At 58.9% G+C, this 20,090-nt stretch overlaps 1 protein-coding gene across 1 annotated transcript in view; it reads right to left on the bottom strand.

Annotated features, from left to right (window-relative positions):
• Window positions 1-20,090, bottom strand: part of FMNL1 (formin like 1) — a 69,086-nt gene that overhangs the window by 27,061 nt on the left and 21,935 nt on the right. Inside the window, exons 3-9 of the mRNA XM_077806455.1 lie at window positions 15,286-15,399; window positions 13,606-13,679; window positions 9,140-9,223; window positions 7,199-7,339; window positions 3,845-3,953; window positions 1,637-1,713; window positions 1,061-1,154 (exon numbers count right to left, since the gene is read on the bottom strand). Coding sequence (XP_077662581.1) covers window positions 1,061-1,154; window positions 1,637-1,713; window positions 3,845-3,953; window positions 7,199-7,339; window positions 9,140-9,223; window positions 13,606-13,679; window positions 15,286-15,399 — 693 coding nt within the window. The remainder of the gene's footprint in view (window positions 1-1,060; window positions 1,155-1,636; window positions 1,714-3,844; window positions 3,954-7,198; window positions 7,340-9,139; window positions 9,224-13,605; window positions 13,680-15,285; window positions 15,400-20,090) is intronic.

A 20,090-nucleotide genomic window follows, 5' to 3' on the forward strand; every position in this document is an offset into this window, starting at 1 on the left:
GCACTGGCAGCAGAGACATGCCCTGCCTCTGCCCATCCTGGCTAGAGCATGGGGTCCTGGCCCCCTGCTCTGTCTGCAGAGACACGCCAGCCCTGCCAGCCAGGGCATGCTGCGGAGGGGAGGGGATGGAGGGAAGCGTGAGCCAAAACACACCGAGCTGGTGAGGGGCTGGCTGGCGTGCAGATGGCCGCTGGGCTCGGGGAAATGTCTGTGTATTCCGGGGACGGAGGACAGGCTCCAGGGAGCGGGGCTGTGAAGGAATGGGGGATTGCAGAGGGGAGAGGGTCCCGCCGCTCCAGCACTGCGTCAGTGCCAAGGAGAGCCCCTCATGGACCCGGCCCACAAGGTGTGAGGCAGGGGCTCCTCAGAGAGAGACGTGCTCCATGATGCTCCCCCCAGCCAGAGACCCGTCCCCCAGAGAGACCCCACCTGGGCCCAACCCCATGCTCTGCTCAGTTCTGGCACAGGGTGGGCCGGCCACGCGCAGCACCCACGTCCTTACACCGAGGGCACAACGTGGTCCTCGGACTGGAGGGGAGACGTAGCTCGGCCCCCCCACAGCAGCGACCAGGTTTCCTATCTGACTGGCCAGAGCCCTAGAGGAGGGCCGTGGGGTGCAGCCCTGCGCAAGAGGCGGGGCGGGAGGTGACCGAGCAGGGCTCCCCCAGCTCCTGACACGCACAGACACAGCAAGGCGGCACCGAGGGACCAGAACCAGGCTGCTCAGTCACGGAGCGTAAATTCCTGTGGCTGCCACGCGCAGCCACGTTCCTTAGTACCTGGCGCGTCTCCTCTCCTCAGACCTGGCCCAGCTCAGCCCCCAGCAGGCAGCTGGGTACCAGATGGGGAAACTGAGGCCTGGGGAAGGGCAGGGATTTATCAGAGCTACACTGAGAGTTGCTGTCAGAACTGGGACTAGGAGGCAGGAGTTCCTGGCTCCCACCCCTAGGCCAGGCCCCACCCCTATTGCCCCCATCCTCTCCAGCAGGGGCTCTGAGATCCTCAGGGCCAGCCAGCTCCTGGGCCCCACTGGCTCTGACCCAGTCGCTGGGGGACCCACCTCTTTGAAGTTGTCAAAGGCAGCAAGGATGATGTCGTGCCCTCCTCGGACCAGGCACACGGCGGCCAGCAGCTCCAGGACGAGGGCTTTGGTCCTACAGGGAGAACACAGGGTCTGACTCCCTCTGGGGGCTGCCCCTTCTCTATGGCACCAGCCACAAGGTGCTTGTCTTCACTCACAAGCCCCCGCACAGCCTGTGCCCCCTCCCTATGGTCTCTAGTTCACTCCCAGGTCCGTCAGCCACCTGCCAGCCTCCATTGCCCATATGTTAACCTCTCAAATGACGTGTCCCGTGCTGCCCTGCACGCTTGGGGGAGCTCCCCAAAACATCAGCAAAGCTGCCTCCTGACCCTCCTTAAATCCCTCCTTTGCCACCATGCCACAGCCAGGCCACCGCTGACCAGCCCTACCTCGCTGCTTCCTTGTGTTCCCCCATCTCTGTCTGCAGCTGCCGTCTCTTGTTTCTTACTTAGTCTGTCAACTCTCTGGGGCAGGGCCTGGCTTTTTGTTCTGTGTTTGTACAGCACCTGGCGCAGCAGGGACCCACAGCATGAGGAAGAGGGGCGGGGAGCATACCTGGGGTTTTTGTTGTTCAGACTCAAGGTGATCTCGTTGACACAGGCTGGATGGTTCATCACCAGGCTGAATCCAGACTAGGGGGAGAGGCAGGTGTTAGCAGGTTTCATAGAATCATAGAATATCAGGGTTGGAAGGGACCTCAGGAGGTCATCTAGTCCAACCCCCTGCTCAAAGCAGGACCTATCCTCAACTAAATCATCCCATCCAGGGCTTTGTCAAGCCGGACCTTAAAAACCTCAAAGGAAGGAGATTCCACCACCTCCCTAGGTAACGCATTCCAGTGCATCACCACCCTCCTAGTGAAATAGTGTTTCCTACTATCCAACCTAAACCTCCCCCACTGCAACTTGAGACCATTACTCCTTGTCCTGTCATCTGCTACCACTGAGAACAGTCTAGAGCCATCCTCTTTGGAACCCCCTTTCAGGTAGTTGAAAGCAGCTATCAAATCCCCCCTCGTTTTTCTCTTCCGCAGACTAAACATCCTCAGTTCCCTCAGCCTCTCCTCGTAAGTTGTGTGCCTCAGCCCCCTGACCATTTTTGTTCCCCTCCGCTGGACTCTCCAATTTGTCCACATTCTTTCTGTAGTGGGGGGTCCAAAACTGGACGCAATACTCCAGATGTGGCCTCACCAGTGCTGAATAGAGGGGAATAATCACTTCTCTCGATATGCTGGCAATGCTCCCACTAATGCAGCCCAATCTGCCATTAGCCTTCTTGGCAACAAGGGCACACTGCTGACTCATATCCAGCTTCTCGTCCACTGTAACCCCTAGGTCCTTTTCTGCAGAACTGCTGCCGAGCCATTCAGTCCCTAGTCTGTAGCGGTGCATGGGATTCTTCCGTCCTAAGTGCAGGACTCTGCACTTGTCCTTGTTGAACCTCATCAGATTTCTTTTGGCCCAATCCTCTAATTTTTTTAGGTCCCTCTGTATCCTATCCCTACCCGCCAGCGTATCTATCTCTCCTCCCAGTTTAGTGTCATCTGCAAACTTGGGGCGGATCCCACGCCTCACCCTTCCCCCACACGCACTCTGAAACGCTTGTGTGTCTTTAAGGCAGAGACCACCTGGGCAGGACCAGAGGGGCACGGATTGCAGGCCCATCGCGCCCAAGGTGCTGGCAAGCCCCTGCCAGCTGCTCTGCCCCCTCTGCCGGCCCCCACAGGACCCGACACACCAAGCTGAGCCAGGCCAGTTACAAGGACCACACTGAGGAGCAGCTGATGCCATGGGCATGATGGCACTCAGAGCCCCCTCCCCTGCCGAGGAGAGACCGCAGCACTTAGGGGTCTCTCTCGTGGACCAGGCCCCAGGCTCAGAGCCGCAGGGAGTCCAGGCTTCCAGGCAGCACATCAGGAGGGGCTGCAAGGATGGCAGCTGGGGGCAAGAGGGAGAACCCAACTGGAGGGGAGGGGAGAAAGGGGGAAAGGAAGGAAGGGGGAAGAAGAGGAGGAAGGGGGGATGCTGGAGAAAGGGATGCAGGGGAGAGCAGGAAGGTGGCAACTCAGTCACATTCAGGTTTCAGGCCCCCACGCGGTGGGACTGACCCTCTGGTCAGCACAGCCCACCCAGGAACGCCCCCGGGGTGCCGGGTGGAACCCGCACTCCCCCCCACCCCGTGTGCCTGGGCTGGAGATGAAGCAAACAGTTCACTGCCCGAGGGGCAGGCGAGAGGTCCCCAGCACCATCTGGGCTTCGGGGACTGTCTCCTGCTGGGACCCCGCAGATTAAATGGTGGGGGCTGCTGGCACTGTGCCTCTGGGGTCCCTCCATTTTCACGGGCGGCTGGTGGAGTCCGGGCCAACGCCGGGCGGGGTGATTTCCCTGAGACTGTCCCGGAGGGGCAGCGCTTGGTAACAGCTGAGGACAGCGAGGCTCCCTGGGGTGGCTCACAGCTAAGTGGGGCCGAAACTCAGCAGGGAGATCACAACGCCAGACACGTCTCTCCCCGCCTGGCTGCTGGGAAGGGCGAGGGGCTCCCTGCCCCAGAGTGGGGGGGCTCTGCTCTGCAGTGCCTGGACAGGGAGCTCCAGCCCGAGGGTTACCGTGGTCCCTGCACAGCTGCACAGAGCAGGACCCAAGCCCCTCTCTCTGCCCAGGAGTCTCCCACCCCACCGGGAACTGCCTTGCTGGCGAGCGTGCTGGCCGGGGACCAGCACCTGGCCCCCCGCAGGGCTGCGCTCGGGCCGCGGCCTTGCCCCACCTGGTAGTTCATGATGGCGCGCAGACACATGATGCAGACGTGGACGTCGTCCTTCTGGCCGATGATGCGCGAGTTCCGCAGAGCCTTCCTGCTGGGCGCCGGGTTGAGTCTGGGCCAAAGGGAGAGAGCGGGTGACGCCAGGGAAGGGCTCGGCGGGCAGCACAGCCACAGAAAGCACCGGCCGGGGGCCTGGCTGGCTCAGACTGGGAACGGGGTCCCCTCTGACCCGTCCACAGTCTGCAGCCCAGACACCCCCCAACAGGCCGTCCTGGCAGAGAGGCCAGCGACTGAGTGGGCTGGGCTCTGCCTCGCGCCAGGACAGGACTGAGGCCCTGCGGTGGGTCGAGCGGGGCAGCTGCTGAACCTGCTGCGGGAAATCAGGAGAGGACCCTTGTCCCAGGGCTGTCAGTCCGGTGCCTTTCACCAACACTACGGGGGCTTATGGCCTGGAACGACCTGGCATTGTGGCTGGCCGGGGAGAGCAAAGGGCACCGGCCCGGCCCAGTCTGCACCCTAGTGCACTGGTGATCTCAGATGGCTGTGGGAGGCTCACCGGGGCGCATAGGAGTTCATAGGTGGCCTGGGTTTACTCTCCTGATCGCTCCAAGGGGCGCTGGAGGGGACGCTTGGGTGGACTTGTTGAAAGAATGTGTGGATCTGCTGGTTCAAGTGGCAGCACCTGAAGGAGGATTACGGCCTGCAGGACAGGAGGGAGAAACAGTCCTTGATGGGGAGGTGCCCTCCTTGGAGGCACGTGGCGGAGTGGAATGGCGGGGGCTTGGCGACCTCTCTGGGGCACAGGCAGATGGCCAGGAGGCCTCAGCGTCCAGCAACGGAGCAAGGCCAGGTTGTGCACTAAGCACCACGCTCTTCTTACAGGTGGCTAGAGGGCCCAGGGCCTGGATCTTCCTTGGCTTTACCACCAGGCCCTGCTCATCACACCTCTGATCTTTGCATGCAGTGAACTTCCTTTGCCTTTCCATGCTCACATTTCTAAATATCCAGTCCCTAAAGAGGGTCCCTGCCCTGTCCATGTCACTGCACTGGCAGCTGCTCCCTCGCGTCCCAACCCCTCAGAGCGGATGGCACACATTGACACCCCCACAGCCTGCAAGGGCGCAGTCTCCAGGGGCACATGTGTGGGCTTTAAGCCAGTAATTCTGGGCTGGGTTCCTGAGCAGTCACTGCAGGTAGCAGCCGGGTGAGCTGGGAACTCAGTAAGTCCCTATTGATTCTTAAGGGGTATTTCTGCTCTGAAAATCAGCTGGCACAGTGCCTGGGGTGCCATGGCTATCATCTCTCTGGCTCCATGCCCAGCGTGCTGTGGTTAGGTGATTTCCTAGCTGCCAGCCTTGCAAACACACCCCGGGGAGTGGGGGGGACGACACGCCAGGCTCTTTCCTCCTTGCACATCACCATGAGCAGCCAAGGCTCTGCAGGCCAAAGCAGACACCACCTGCGCAGCCCTAGAACTACCCAAAGGAGCGATTCTACGCATGCCCAAAAGGCTCCTCCCCCGGCTAAACAGGTCCCGCAGCGCTAATGGGGTCAGACTCCGGCCGCTCCCTGCCACCCGTGGCTGGGCTGGCCCCACAGGGCCAATGGGATCAGACTCCAGCTTACTCCCCCTGTGGCTAGGCTGGTCTCACAGGACCAGTGGGGTCAGACTCCAGCTCCCACCCCCACCCCCTGACTGGGCTGGCCCCACGGGGATAACAGGAGTAAACACCTGTATCCCTGAGTCAGTAGGTCTGACTGCACACAAAGGGAGCGTGAAGCGGCACCGTAGGACGACCTCACACACGACGAGAAACAGAACTGGGAAGTGAGCCAGAGCCTGACCCCAAGCACCAGGAACCCTGGGGCAGACGGCAGAGCCAAATCTCCACCATCCCCAAGAGCGAGCCCTGGTTACCTACCGTGAGACACGGCCCGAGGGAAGCGTGCAAAAGAAGCCTGTGGTTAGAATGTAGGAGGGGAACGGGCATGCACAGAGCCGCATGAGGTGAGCGGGCTTTGAACTAGAACCGTCTCCCATCAATATGGATCAGAACCAGCCAGATTCAGCCTGGGTGTGGGTGGGTCCAGCTCCACAACATCCACTTTTAACATTTCACCTTGTTTTCAGATCCACAAGATTTTACCCTATTGTCCTTTTATGCCTCACAACCTATCCTGTGCTAGCATCCTGATGGGGAAACCGAGGCACAGGAGGGGACAGGACTTGTCCCAGGTCACATGGTGAGTCAGGAGCAGAGTTGGGATGTTTTAGTGGTCAGGGCACTAGGTTCAATTCCCTGCTCTGCTACAGACCTACTGTGTGACCCTGGGCAAATCGTTTAGTCTCTCTGTGCCTGAGCTGGGTGAAATGGGGACAATGGCACTTCCCTACCACCTGGGGGTGCTGAGGAGAAATACATGAGAAGAGGCCAGTGGTAACAGATAAGTAGTTACGATAATTTCTCAGGGACAGAACCTGGATTCCTGGCGCTGGGTCCCCTGCATTAGACAGTCCGTGCTTCCTGGGGCCGTGGGAGTGGGGTGTAATTCAGGTACAGATGTTCTCTGGGTCACCCAGCTCCATGTTTATCAGTTTAGGGGGCAGTTGTTAGAGACCTCCCAGATTATCATTTACCCACACTTGGCCTTCTGGCCAACATCAGGTCAGTGCAGTTTCTGGTGGTCCTCTAGCGGCTACAGCCCTGACCCCGCTGCGCAAGCGTCACTCAGCCACAGCCAATACACTCAGAACTCAAGGAGCAGTGCTGGACACTTATTTCTTGGTGGTGGTGGGTCTTCCTAAATTTATTTTTATTTTAATTGTGAAAAATTTCAACCGGCTCCATTATTCAGGGCTCTAACCCTTCCCTGACACTCACCAAGCCATTAGCCTCAGTAACATCCTGCAGCATGGAGTGCCATGAGTTAAATATATGGTATGCAAAAAAGGAAACGTGGTGGGGAGAGGGGCGGGTTCCTCAGACCAGCAACTCCAGGCTATACTGACTCCAGATGGGCAGCGTGTCAGCACCAGAGCAACTGAGACAAAGCTGTGTGTGTCGAGATTCGTAAGAGGCCAAGTGCAGTGGTGCCCCGGGCGCTCCCACAAGGGGAGCTGATGTTCTGGTGTGTGTGTGGATGTAATTCTTCCCCACTGGGAGCTGGGCACCTCCCTCCCGGCCCAGGGCAGAATCAGGCCCACGAGCTGTGCTAACGTTGGGACGGGAGAGGACTCTCTTCAGCCTGTTTGCTTGGCCAGAAGAACCCCGACCGGATGGCTGCCCACTTGCAATGGCCTCTCCTCCAGCATCTCTGAGGAGGGCGGGGGTGTCCCATGCTGGCTGCGTGTGTTACCTGATAGTCAGGTGCCTCGTTTTGGAGGAGCCCTGTGTGGGGGACGAGGAGCTGCTCTTGCTGAGGTCCTCCATGGATCTGTCTGGGGACTTGCCCTTGTCAGAGCCCGGGCTCCCGTTATCTGCGCTCTCCATATTGTACCTGGAGCCACACACGTGAAGACAGACGTGTGAGTCAGCAGAATGTAGTGAGGCCTCATATGAGGCCGCAGGATCCCGGCCAGTGGCGGGGAAGGGCAGACCCAGCGACAGAGCCCGGTGAGAGGAGGTCCCCCGGCACAGATACCTCACGGCTCCTCGGCAGAGGCCCCACACTCGAGCCCAGGGGCGGCATGAGACTGCCCAGCCCAGCCCAGCCCTCGCTCCTCTGGGACTGCAGAGACTGGCCCACGCCAGCTCGCTCCCCCCGCCAGCCTCCAGCCCCCTCAGCCCAACGCTGCCACTCAGCCAGCCAGAGCCACACGTAGCCGCACTCGCCCAGGGCAGGAACTGTTGCCACCAGAGCCCTGCATGGCCCCACAAACGCCCCCGGGGACCAGCAGTGCCACGGCCGGCGGTTACGCGCAGGGGCGGCCCAAGGCAGCAGGTTGAGGGCGTGGAGACGGACGGGCTTTTAGGGAGATCTCTGCAAGCTGCAGAAATTTCAGCACCCAGGACAGGGACGGACAAGGGGATGGGGGAGGGGAACCGCTCCTACATATGGGGCGACATTTGTTAAGGGGCCGGGGGTTTCAGAGATTTTAAGGCCAGATAGGGTCATCTAAGCTTGTCCTCCTGCACAGCACAGGCCCCAGACCCGCCCACAGGGGTGCCACCCGGCCCAGAACGTCTGAGCTAGAGCAAGTTTCTCAGCCTTTGCCAGCTGGCGACCCTGTCTCTGGAGCCAAAATCCGTGCAGCCCCCTCAGCATGGGCAAGAGAACCGTCCCGGTGGCCCCATGCTCAGCCAACCCTGCCTCTCGGCTGGGGGTTAGACTAGATGGCCCCTAACCCTGCGGGTCTGGGAGCTCTGCATGTTCCCAGAGGCTGGCACGACGCACTTGGCCCTGAAGGCTCGGGGCGCGTGAGGGGAGGGGGACGAGACTTTTCTTGAGATGGTGACTCTCAGGTGACTGGCCACCCCCAATGGCCTCTCATGCCACCCATGGCGAAATGCCAGGCTTGAGCAGAGCTGTCAGGAGATGGCCAGTCTTGATCTAAACACTCCCAGGGATGGAGAATTTACCCTGTTCCACTAGTCGGAGTTTGTCCGGCTTCAGCTCCCAGCCCTTGGGTCTCATTCTGCCAGGCCGCTCAATCCCAGACCCCTCTGCTCTCAGAAACCTGCTCCTGGTCACACGGGGCCGAGGGAGCCCCGCTCCCACAACCCGCTGGCCTCCCATGGAGAGCTGGGGCCCCAGCCCTCATGTCGTAGGGGGCAGGCTTGTGTGGCCCCTCCCCTCCCACGACCAGTCCAGGACAGGCTCTATTGCACTAGGGGCTGGCACTCCTTGCATGACACCCGGGCCCTGGTGCCAGAGGGCACAGACTGGTGCACTCGTGGAAGGCTCCTATGGCAGAGACGTGGGTTGCCCCAGCCTGTGGCTCTTGGCCCTGCCCTCCCGGGAGGCTGCTTTCAGAGACTCCTTCCCAACAAGCCACAAAGAAAGCGAAGGGGCCGCCTCCCCCCGGCTCATGGGCTGCTAGCGAGGGATGCAGAGGGCAGTCTAGAGAAGTCAATCTGTGGCCGAAGTCCAGAGCCAGACCCTGTAGACGCAGGAGCAGGGCTCCGATGAAGCATGGTGCTCAGGCAGGTCTCCCGCTTTAGGCCTGAAGTCACAGGCACGACTCGTGCTTACAGCTCGGCGCGGGTCTGAAGCAGGGCTGACACTCGGGGAGGAAATGGCACCCGGCCCATCGCCCTCCCCTCCCCAGCAGGAGCAAAGGGCTCAGCAGCAACTTACGTGACGGCACACTGGGCGAAGGCGAGGTATTCCAGCAGCACGTCCAGCCCCTTGTTCTCCTCGTTCAGGAACTCCTGCACCCAGCTGGGGGAGAGGAGGTGCGTTAGCCAGGGAGATCAGGCAGGGACAGCCCAGCTGCACTGCAATCCTCAAGCCCGTTTCTCTTTTCTTCCTTTTACTTCCTTTCTAGAGCATCTCTCCCCAGCTGCAGGCTGGTGCTCTCTCCCCACAGCCCTCCCCTCAGGCCGGAGCGACCCAGCCCTGTGGCTACCCCTGCTCAGACTGAACCCAGCTGTGACGGGTGTGACGAAGCAGGACTGTTCTTAATGTTTCCTCTGAATATTGTGGGGGTGCCTCAGTTTCCCCTAGGCAGTTCTTAAGTATCTAGGTAGTGGGATATGGGTGTATGATCGTTGCAGAGCCCTAGAGGGCAGGTGTGTGCAGGGGTCTGGACACAGAGAATGGCCGACACCCTGTTTCCTGGCAACTGATGGCCTGGGCCCTTCCCCCCTGCAAGGTGAGAGCTAAAGGGTTGGAGAACAAAGGAATCAGGTGACCTCCTGGCCCGGAAAGGGACAAAGCCCAGAGGAGGAGGGGCTGGAGGGAGTGGCAGTTTGGGGCTGGCTGGGGACATGGCATGAAGGGCAGATGTGGTTCTGGTTCACTGCCCCACAAAATGGACCCAGCTGAGGGGTCCTGTTCTCTGCACTGACAAGCTCTGGTTTAGACCATGTTCCTGTCGTCTAATAAACCTTCTGTTTTACTGGCTGGCTGAAAGTCACGTCTGATTGCAAAGTTGGGGTGCAGAACCCTCTGGCTTCCCCAGGAGCCCGCCTGGGCGGACTCGCTGTGGGAAGCACACGGAGGGGCAGAGGATGCTGAATGCTCCGAGGTCAGACCCAGGAAGGTGGAAGTTGTGTGAGCTGTGTGTCCTGAAGACTCCCCAGAGTCCTGCCTGGCTTCGTAGGGAGCAGTTCCCGAGCATCGCCCGGGGACTCCGTGACAACTGGTGGCAGAAGTGGGATGTACTGCACCCCATGGATGGCGCTTCCTGCAGTAAGCGACGGGGGACCAGTAAAATGAAGGGGGATTGACGAGGACCAGGCGTGCTGAAGGCTCGGAGAGGAGCGGTTTCGGGGGGCGGTTAACCCCTGGGAGTGTGTGACCAGCGAGAAGGACTGTGCAGTAATGGGGTCCCCTGGGGACTGTGGTGGGCCGTCTCAGCGGTGGAGAAGCCTGCGGCTTGGCCCTGGGAGAGAGAAGGACTTTTGCAGTAACAGGGTTCCCCTGGGGATTGCAGCGAGCAGTCCAAGGGGCGGAGGAGTCTGCAGCTCGACCCTGGCAAAGAGGTGGTGATCTCGAGAAGGGCTGGCACACTAGGGGTTCTCCCTGGAAACCGTGGGGAGCTGAGAGCACACAGGCCTGTGAGTCCACAACAACTTGGGAAGAGCGGAGTGATGGCCTGTCACCGTCTCCTCAAGAAGGACATTGTAGCCCTGTGCAGAAAGAGAGGGTTGCGCATTGGAAAGTTCACCAAAGCATAGTTAATTGTGCAGATGGAGGAGGATGACCGCTCTAAGGAACAGATTCCTGACCCCAAATGGGGCTATAGCAGGATCTGGGAGCACCTGGAGTGGCAGCCAGGCATCCCCAAGACTCCTGTCCCCGACCAGACGGGGGTCTTCGCGATCAGGTTCCCCATCGGGGGATCGGAGATGGACGGGATTGGAGCTGAGTCCGAGAGAGCCAGAGGACTGTGAGAGACAGCGAGAGCTCGAGAAAGAGCTGCAGAAGCATGAACTGGCAGTGGTGGAGCGGAGAGGGTTAGGGGACCTCCCAGGGGTGAGTGGGGATAGACCCCGGGGGGCCAGTTCCGCAGGGAACCTCAAGACTAAATTGCTGCCCCTGGTTAAAGATGGGGGGATGTGGATGCCACCTCACTGCCTTTGAGCAGGGTGGCGATTTGAACCAGGGGGACCCTGCGGAAAAGCCCCGGTGTCTAGCTCCCTTGCTGGGTCCCAAGGCCACAGACTCCGTCAGCCAGATGGGTGGGGAGGTGGACAGGCTCCCACTCCTGACCCCAACCTATATGTCTGTGTGGAGTTTCCTGGGCTCAGGCCCCTCGGACCCCCAGTGGGAGCGGAAGGTGATGGTCAATGGGGAGACATTCCTGGGGTGGCGAGATCCTGGGACAGAGAGAACTGGTGTCAGGCCCCGGGTGGTGCAGCCTCACCAGATGCGGAGGGGATGTGTGAGCTGGATGAGTGTCCTAGGGGTGAAGCCCCTCGCCCTGCCTACGGCCCAGATCCCTGTGCAGACCCAGGAGGGGTGGGGATGGCTGGTCGTTGGGGTTCTCCAGGATATCAGCTGTGAGAACCTGTTGTGGGGTGACTGTGTCTCTTTGGAACAGGATCCAGGCCCTGCTCCTGTAACAGCCAAGGGTTTGAATTTGAATCCAGGGAATCACGTCTGATTGCAAAGTTGGGGTGCAGGACCCTCTGGCTTCCCCAGGAGCTCGCCTGGGCAGACTCGCTGGGGGAAGCGCAGGGAGGGGCAGAGGATGCTGAATGCTCCAAGGTCAGACCCAGGAAGGTGGAAGCCGGGTGAGCTGTGTGTCCTGCAGACAGGCTGCTCACAGAAAGGAGACTTCCCCAGAGTCCTGCCTGGCTTCGTAGGGAGCAGTTCCCGAGTATCGCCCGGGGACTCCGTGACAATGGGGAGCACAGGGGCAGCCAGTGGGAGGGGCAGAGTGGGCTGGAAGCATGCTGGCTCTGCCCCTCTCACACACGGGTCACAGCCCTGGGATTAAGTAATCTGCTCCCTTCCTAGAGCTGTGGGGAAGGGCAAGGCTGTGTCCCCCCCCATCCCAGCTCTCTCCCCACTAGTCTAGGCCGCCCACACTCAGGGCGGACAGCAGAGTTAGGACGCAGCCCTCTGAGGGTATGGGTGGTGTCGAGTCAGCCTGGTCCGGCCTGGCTGGATGCATGGGCAGGCTTCACAGGAGCAGAGAGGTTCACTTTCCATCAGGGCCCTGCTGTGTGGCTGCATCCCCCAAGGGCAGCCAGCAGTCCCTCTTCTTGATTACCCCACTGTATGGCTATTCACAGGTTCCCTGCTCCAGGGGGAGCCTTTTACTCTTTTCCTGAGAGCTCAAGTCCCTCCGCCTGGCCCCCAAAATCTCAGAGCTCTCCCCAGACTGAGCCATAGGTCAGGCATGCCATCACTGCCACCCCATCTCGCAGGTGGGGGATGGCAGCTCGGAGACATGCGGGGACTCGCCCAAGGCCAGCAGGGAGTCTGTGGCAAGGCTGGAAATTGCCCCCAGGTCGCCTGAGTCTCAGAACCCAATGCCTGAACCCCCAGACCTGCCTTCCTGCTCTCCATGCAACCCCGCCGCTTGTCTCCTGTTCGGCTGCCGTCACCCCCAGCCCATCTACCACAGGACCCACCCACAGACGCCTCCAACTGCCTCCATTGCTTTGAGACGTGACTGGCTTTGGGCCAGGCCCCAGATGGCACCGGACAGCCCCAGCCCCACGATCAGGGAGGGGCACTGCCCATCTGCTTTTGCCCCATGCTCAGACAACAGTTCCAGATCAGTGCTGGGTCCCATTTGCCAGAGCACTACCCAGTGGGTTTGCCCCACAGCACAGGGGTAGATTTAGCAGTAGACATACTCCAGGTCACCCTGGCAGCGCAGATACTGGGCCGGCCAGGCCTCACTGCCCATTCCCACCCAGCCTGAGTCTGATCCCGAGAGCCCATCACACGCTGCACTCCAGGTAACTTCAGAGAGGCTTCTGCACGAAGCCTGGGGCCACAGACGTGCCAGTGTGGACACAAGAACAAAGGGATATAAACTGCCCATCAACAAGGTTAGGTTTGAAATTAGGCAAAGCTTTCTAACCCTCAGGGGAGTGAAGTTCCCATCTCCACCCAGACTTGCACCTGTTCTGGATCTTCCATGATCCGGATGGGGCTGGGAGACAGCCAGGGGCCCACAAAAGCCTCACCACCACAGTCATGAGATTTTCGCAGTGGGATGGTAGCACTGAGGCAAACTCAGTGGGGGCCATCCCTAGTTCCCCACAGGGCTCACCCCCCCAGACACGGCACGACCAGTTATGACATCTGAAAGCCAAGCTGAGGAGCAGCAGCAGATGGAGCATGGCAGGAACCCACCCTTGCCGGGTCGTGAACCAGGGACCTTTGTACTCAAAAACCAGCCGCTCTGCTGCTGCAGCCAAAGCAGACCTCCGGCTAGCATTGGTAGCAGCTCCTGCTTCTTGCCTCCTTGCAGGCCTGCAGCGATTAGCAGGCCAGAGTGCAACACCCCTTGTCTGCTAAAACACAGACCTGCAGCCCCCAAAGCACAAGCCCTATCGCGAGTTGAGCCACATGCAGGCTGGGAGCGGCCACTAGGGGGAGACAGTCATCTGCACTAACCCTGGGCATCAGATTCTCACCGGATATAGTTGGTCCTCAGCGAGATCTCCAGCTCTCGGAGCACCTGTGTGGACTCCTGCACTCGCCTCTTAAACTGCGTTTCAAAAAGCAAAGGGGAGTTAGACAGATCTGCCACATCACTGGCCAGGTCGCAGCCTCATTTCTCTTTTACCACCTGTGTTAACTCCAAATAACCTCTAGAGCAGCAATTCCCAAACATTACTGGTCCATGTACCACCCTCTGAGAACAGATGCTTGCCTTCCCTCATGCCAGCATCCCCTTTTTGTGCACAGTTATTTTAGGCCTTAACAGACTTAAGTATTTACAGTCAAAGTGAAATAAGTTTCAAATTTGGCTGGTGGAGATCTGCCTGGGGGAATCTAGAAGAGAAGGCCTTTTGGCTGGGGGTGCCTGGTGGGGAGGGCTACAGGACGTTAGGTTTAGAGGGGGTTGGAAATTTTTTGACTAAATGGTTTTTCATCAGAAAATGCCAATCTGTTTCGCAGGAACATCCCAGCTTCAACGAAACTTTTGTAAGGAAGGTTCCTCGGGCCCAGGATGGAATTTCGAGTCAAAATGAGAGAGCGACGCAGCCTCAGTCCAGAACAGCCTGACTCAGAACAAGCCCTGGGACCTGGGGCTGTCACATCCCAGGGGAGTACCCTGACCCCAGGCTACCGGCTATTCTGGAATGATGGGGGATGGCAAGGGGGGGGGGGTGTCTCTCTGAGGTTTTTCCACACAAAAAAACTACAAAAAGTCGCAGTTTCATCCTGATGCAGAATGGGGAAGTTCTTGAAATCAGGAAAAGTTTTGTGAGCTGGGAATCCTGTTTCCCACCGGCTCTAATGAGGTTAGACTGTGGGGAGGGGTGCTGGTAGCGTGTGAGGGAGTGGGCGTGTAAAAGGCCAGAGAGTGCTCAGAAGGGAAGCATAGGGAGCTGAGGGAACCTTGGCTGGAAGTGAGGGGGCCTCAACTGGCAGCAGGCAGCTCCAGCTCCAATTCACCTCGTTCCAGGGCTCCCTTCCCATTTCCTCTGAGCCAGGCAGCTCTCCCAGCCCCGACCCCTCTGGAGCATCTTTCCCGTGGGTCTCTCTCTGCCCCGGTCCCTGGACTAAATGCCTTCCTCGCAGCCAAGCGATTCCACAGCCCCTCTCCTAAGGGCTGTGCTGTGACTCAAGCCAGCTTCCCCAGCCCGCCAGTATCCAGCTGCCAGCCCCGCTCCAGGGAGCCTCCTTTGCTCCCCCACTTGTTCCCTTTGGTTCTGGGGCCCCCACCGAGCCTTGGGGGCTATGCTCTGACTCGGGCAGGCTCCCCAGCCCCCAGTCTCTCCTCTGGGTCCCAGCCCCGGGACCCTCTCTCCTGGGCTGCTGCTGCCCTGTAATTCTGCTCTCCCTCTCCTCCCGGGAGCCAGCCAGCCAGCCAGCAGGAGGTAGCCACCTGACCCGACCCCCAGGTAGTCTGCTGCACCCTGCAATACCTGTGTCCTTGAAGGGCTCATGGCATGGAAAGGGGTTGTCTGGTCCAGGCTCTCCTCCCCCTTACAGAGGACAGACCACCCTGCTACAGTGCACCACTTCTGACAGCTCCTGTGCCCCTGGGGGTGCACTACCCCATTTCGGGGACCTCGGCTCTCGACTGCGGTACAAAAGCTAAGGGGCGGCAAAGGAGAGGGGAGAATAAAAGGGGAGGATAATACCGCCATGGCAATCAGCCAATCGGAGGTCACCTTTCTGCTGACTCCGCCCGTGTCCAAGTAGCTCTTCAGTTTCTGGATGTACGCAGAGGGGGGGTTCTTGACCTGGAACCGCTCCTGCGAGGATGGGGGAGAAGGGAGACATTCAGGCCCAGCTTCCTCAGACGATGGAGGAGAACACACAGCCCCGAGCACTGATGCAAGCGAGCAGGACGCTGAGGAGACTGTAGGGGTCTGAGATGTGCGTGAGAAACGGCTGAACAGGGCCAGGGAGAGAGACTCGCTCTTTGGAAGCGACCTGCTGCCCAGGTCGTCTGCCCCCGGGAACTAGCCAGACGGGGAATTAGTGGCTTTACACAGACAGGACGTTTGCCAGGATCCGGCAGGATTTCCATGCTGAGTGGGAGCAAGTGAGCCCGCCTGGCTCAGAACTCACAGCCAGTCCTCTTCTTTAGGGCACCAAGCTGCCATAGGCCAACAAGCCACTCTCAGACACCTGTCATCACGTAGTGCTGTGGCTGCATGGGGGCGGGGGACTCACAGGGACCCTCCCCAGCTCGGAAGCTACGCCAGTGAAGACAGAACACAGACGCTGCCTGTGATAACCCTGCAGTCCCCTGCCCCAGACCACACCACCGCGCCCTCTAGTCAGGTCTCCAGTCTCACCACCTCCAACTGCCAGTCCTGCCCAGCCAAGGATGAGCAGTGCCCGGAGCTGGATGCTCTGTAAACCTCGCAGGCCACATCTGTTATAGTACGCCGCACCTTCCTATCCCCTCCAACCCAGGCTCTCAAAGCTCTTTACATGCACTCGTCCATAAAGCTGCACAAGCCCTGACCACGAATTAGGTGAATATTATCCCTATTTTACAAAGTAGAGAAATTAAAGGACTTGCCCAAGGATAAGTTTGTGGCAGAGGTGGGATTAGAACCCAGATCTCCTGATGTCCAGTCCTGTGCATAACCACAGACCATGCTTCCTCATCCTATGATATAGCACCAGGCCTGCCTCCCTCCCTCACATGGCCCAGCACTGGGCCTTCCTCGTCCCCAGGGCACAGCGCTGGGCCTGCCTCCCCCCCTGCAGGGCACAGCACGAGGCCTGCCTCCCCCCCTGCAGGGCACAGCGCTGGGCTTGCCTTCCTTCCCCCCACTCCCCCGGGGCAAAGCGCTGGACCTGCCTTCCCTCCCCCGGCAGGGCACAGCGCTGGGCCTGCTTCCTGCCCCACAGTATACTATTGTGCAAGAGGGATTGTTGCCTGACACCAGCCGGTGAGCAGTGTGCCCATCAATCAATTGCTATCTAGTGTCACTGCAGATACAGGGCACACAGATGATAACTCATTTTAAGAGCTACTTGTCCTAGGTCTGGTCTACACGGAAAACGTACATGGGCCTAGCTCCATCTCTGGGGGCGTGACAAACCCACACTGCTGAGAGATATCACTGTGCCGACCTACCCCCCGGAGCAGACAGCACTAGGTCCACAGAGGAGTTCTTCCACTGACCTAGCTACCGCTGCTCGCGGAGGTGGATTAGCTACAGTCAGGCCAAGTCGACACCACAAAATTACATCGACCTAACTTACATCGGCATCCAGCCACTGCAGTTATTAAATTGCTTGTGCGTGCACGCTTGGCTCCTTGTGTTGGCGGTGCACAACCTCACCAGTCGCGCGGGTACCGTCACTGTGGGGCATCGTGGGACGGCTCCTGAAAGTCAGCACCTTTCCATATAAGCAACAGAGTCTGCACTGACACTGTCCACCTAAGTACAGTGGCCATGACTCTCCACCGCTCGGGGAAGTGGCATTACTAAACCAGCGTAGAGAGGCACTTACGTCAGCAGGACCCACAGTTAAACGAAGACACTTCCATGGCTAGGTTGATGCAAGGCAACTTACGTCAACCTAACCACGTGGCTAGGCAGCAGTTCTGCAGAAAAGGACCTGAGGATTACACTGGACAAGAAGCTGGATATGAGTCAGCAGTGTGCCCTTGTTGCCAAGAAGGCTAATGGCATATTGGGCTGCATTAGTAGGAGCATCGCCAGCAGATGGAGGGAAGTGATTATTCGGCACTGGTGAGGCCACATCTGGAGTACTGTGTCCAGTTTTGGTCCCCCCACTACAGAAGGGATGTGGACAAATTGGAGAGAGTCCAGCGGAGGGCAATGAAAATGACCAGGGGCCTGGGGCACATGACTTATGAGGAGAGGCTGAGGGAACTGAGATTGTTTAGTCTGCAAAAGAGAAGAGTGAGGGGGGATTTGATAGCAGCCTTCAACTCTCTGAAGGGGGGTTCCAAAGAGGATGGAGCTCGGCTGTTCTCAGGGGTGGCAGATGACAGAGTGAGGAGTAATGGTCTCAAGTTGCAGTGAGGGAGGTCTAGGATTACCTAGGGAGGTGGTGGAATCTCCTTCCTAAGAGCTTTTTAAGGCCCGGCTTGACAAAGCCCCAGCTAGGATGATTTAGTTGGGGTTGGTCCTGCTTTGAGCAGGGGGTTGGACTAGATGACCTTCTGATGACTCCTTCCAACCCCAGTCTTCTATGATTCTGTGTAGACCAGGCCTGACAGCAGAGCCCCTCCCATCACTGTCTCCCCTGCAGCTATACCACTGTAGCAGTCTGAGTGTGGACGCACCCTTCATAACAGAAACATATAGTTCTCTAATGATGATCCTTCTATGGGGCTTGAACTGGGACTACTGGATTTAAAAGCTTGAGCCACACTTTGCTGGCCTGGGTTAGGCATCGAGATCCCCTTTCATCCAAGTGCCTCAGGACTTCTCCTTCCTGGTAGATCGATGGGGTAACTGAGGCAAAGGGAAGGGAAGTGACTGCAGCAGAGCAGAACAGTCCTGGGGACAGAGGCTGGCACACGGAGGTTTAATAATGGGCTCTTCAATCCAGCAGAGGAAGATGTAACACGATCCAATGGCTGGAAGTTGAAGCCAGACAAATTTAGACTGGAAAGGTGTAAATTTTTAACCGCGAGGGTAACTAATCATTGGAACAACTTCGCAAGGTGGATTCTCTAACCCTGACAATTGTTAAATCAAGATGGGACGTTTTTCTAAAAGACCTGCCCTGGGGATCACTGTGGGGCAGGTGTCTGGCCTCTGCTATCCAGGGGATCAGACTGGATGGTCCCTTCCGGCCTTGGGATGTAGGAATGCACGAGCCCCCTCTGAGATGCTGGACTCCTGGCACCCTTGCAGGGCTTCACTGATGGGCGGGAGATAGAGACAGAATCAGGGCCCTGAGGCTCTGGCCATGGAACAAGCCAAGAAGAGCCTCCTCTGTGCAGTATCCCCAGTCAGCACGTGATGACTCCTGCCCTGCACCATCTCCTCAGGGAGCACATGGCCCAGCAAGCTCTGGTCAGACTCAGGCCCCCGGACCACAGGCAGGCGAAAGGGGTGATGACACCCATTGCCTTTGCACAGCCCTGGGACCCCTGAGCAGAGCTCTGGGCTAGGGCCAGGGATGACTGTGCTGGGTGAGCCCTGAGGTGAACAGCCCATGGCCTCCATTTATCTAGAGCGCAGGGACAGCACGATTAGCAGGGCACTGAGCCCCGAACCTGCAGGTGGACAGGGAGGTCAGTCTCCATGGCCCACCCAGCCTACAGCCTCTCCGCTGGCCTGTCTTCAGCCATGATTAGGGCTTTGTCATGCCTTCCATGGCCCCCAGGAGCAGGAGCCAAATTAACTGCCCATCAGGAGAAACAAGGCAGCCCTGGGGCAGCAATGCCCAGTGGTCACTGCCAACCTGAGTGAGCCTGGGGCCTCGCCGCTCGCAAGCTCAGCATCCCGCCCCCATCCCCAAACCTGAGGGTTTCGCTCAACACAGACCCCCCCCCCAAAGCAAAATCTGGAGTCACCAGAGCCCCTGAGCTAAGAAGCAAGTGCAGAGGCTGACTGGTTAAAATATCCAGTCACTAGCAAAAACTACCAGCCCCTCCCCCAGAGAAGCAGCCGCTCCAGTGAGATGCATCAATTACAGGGTTTTCTGAGGCATTTGATCTTTCACCGGTTTCTAATAATACTCAGCACTTACACGGCGTTTGCATCCTCAAAGCGCTTGGCAGGCCTTAAGGGCCCCATCCGGCAGGCCTCGGAAGCCCTGGGCCTTGCTCCCCCCAGCCCCTCTGAACCGGATAAGAGCTAGTGCACACACATGCCCAGTCCCTGCTCCCTCCCGAAGGCCTCTCAGCACCAACGCACAGCGAGGGGATCGACCCCCAGCTTTCTTTGCAGATCACCAGGAAAAGGCTACTTGAGCCTGGGTGGAGGCCCAGCTAACGGCCTCTGGCAGAGAGCCCATCCCTGCAGCGGAATGAATCTTTCTGCTGATAAGGAACTGACTGGCTGGGTGCAGAGATGACAGACGGGGAGAGAAATGACTCATCGAGGAACCGCTGGGATTCCTCCTTGGCTTCAGAGGATTCAACCCATCAGATTCCTCTGCAGGCACCTCCAATGACTGCGAACTGCTGGCAGGGGAGCCAGCCCTCAGACCGTCCCAGCTGGGAGCAGAGGCTGCCGGCCTAGCACCTCCCCTGACATCTGGAACATCTGTGGGCTGAAGCAATGAGCGTGACTTCTCCCGCTCCGGCCCCACTATCGTGAGTCATGCTGCGAAGCGGCAGACTGAACGCCCGTGATCAGGTACCAACCTGAGCAACACAGGAAGTGTCTGGGTGTGAGTTTCCTGCCGTGAGTGTTGTGTAGCAGTGGGTAACGGATGGAGCTGAATCTCTGGCAGCAGGTGCTAGGGTGGCCATGGGGGGTGGCGCATGGGTGCC

The sequence above is a fragment of the Eretmochelys imbricata genome, chromosome 27 (genome assembly GCF_965152235.1).
Source record: "Eretmochelys imbricata isolate rEreImb1 chromosome 27, rEreImb1.hap1, whole genome shotgun sequence".
Classification (NCBI taxonomy): domain Eukaryota; kingdom Metazoa; phylum Chordata; order Testudines; family Cheloniidae; genus Eretmochelys; species Eretmochelys imbricata.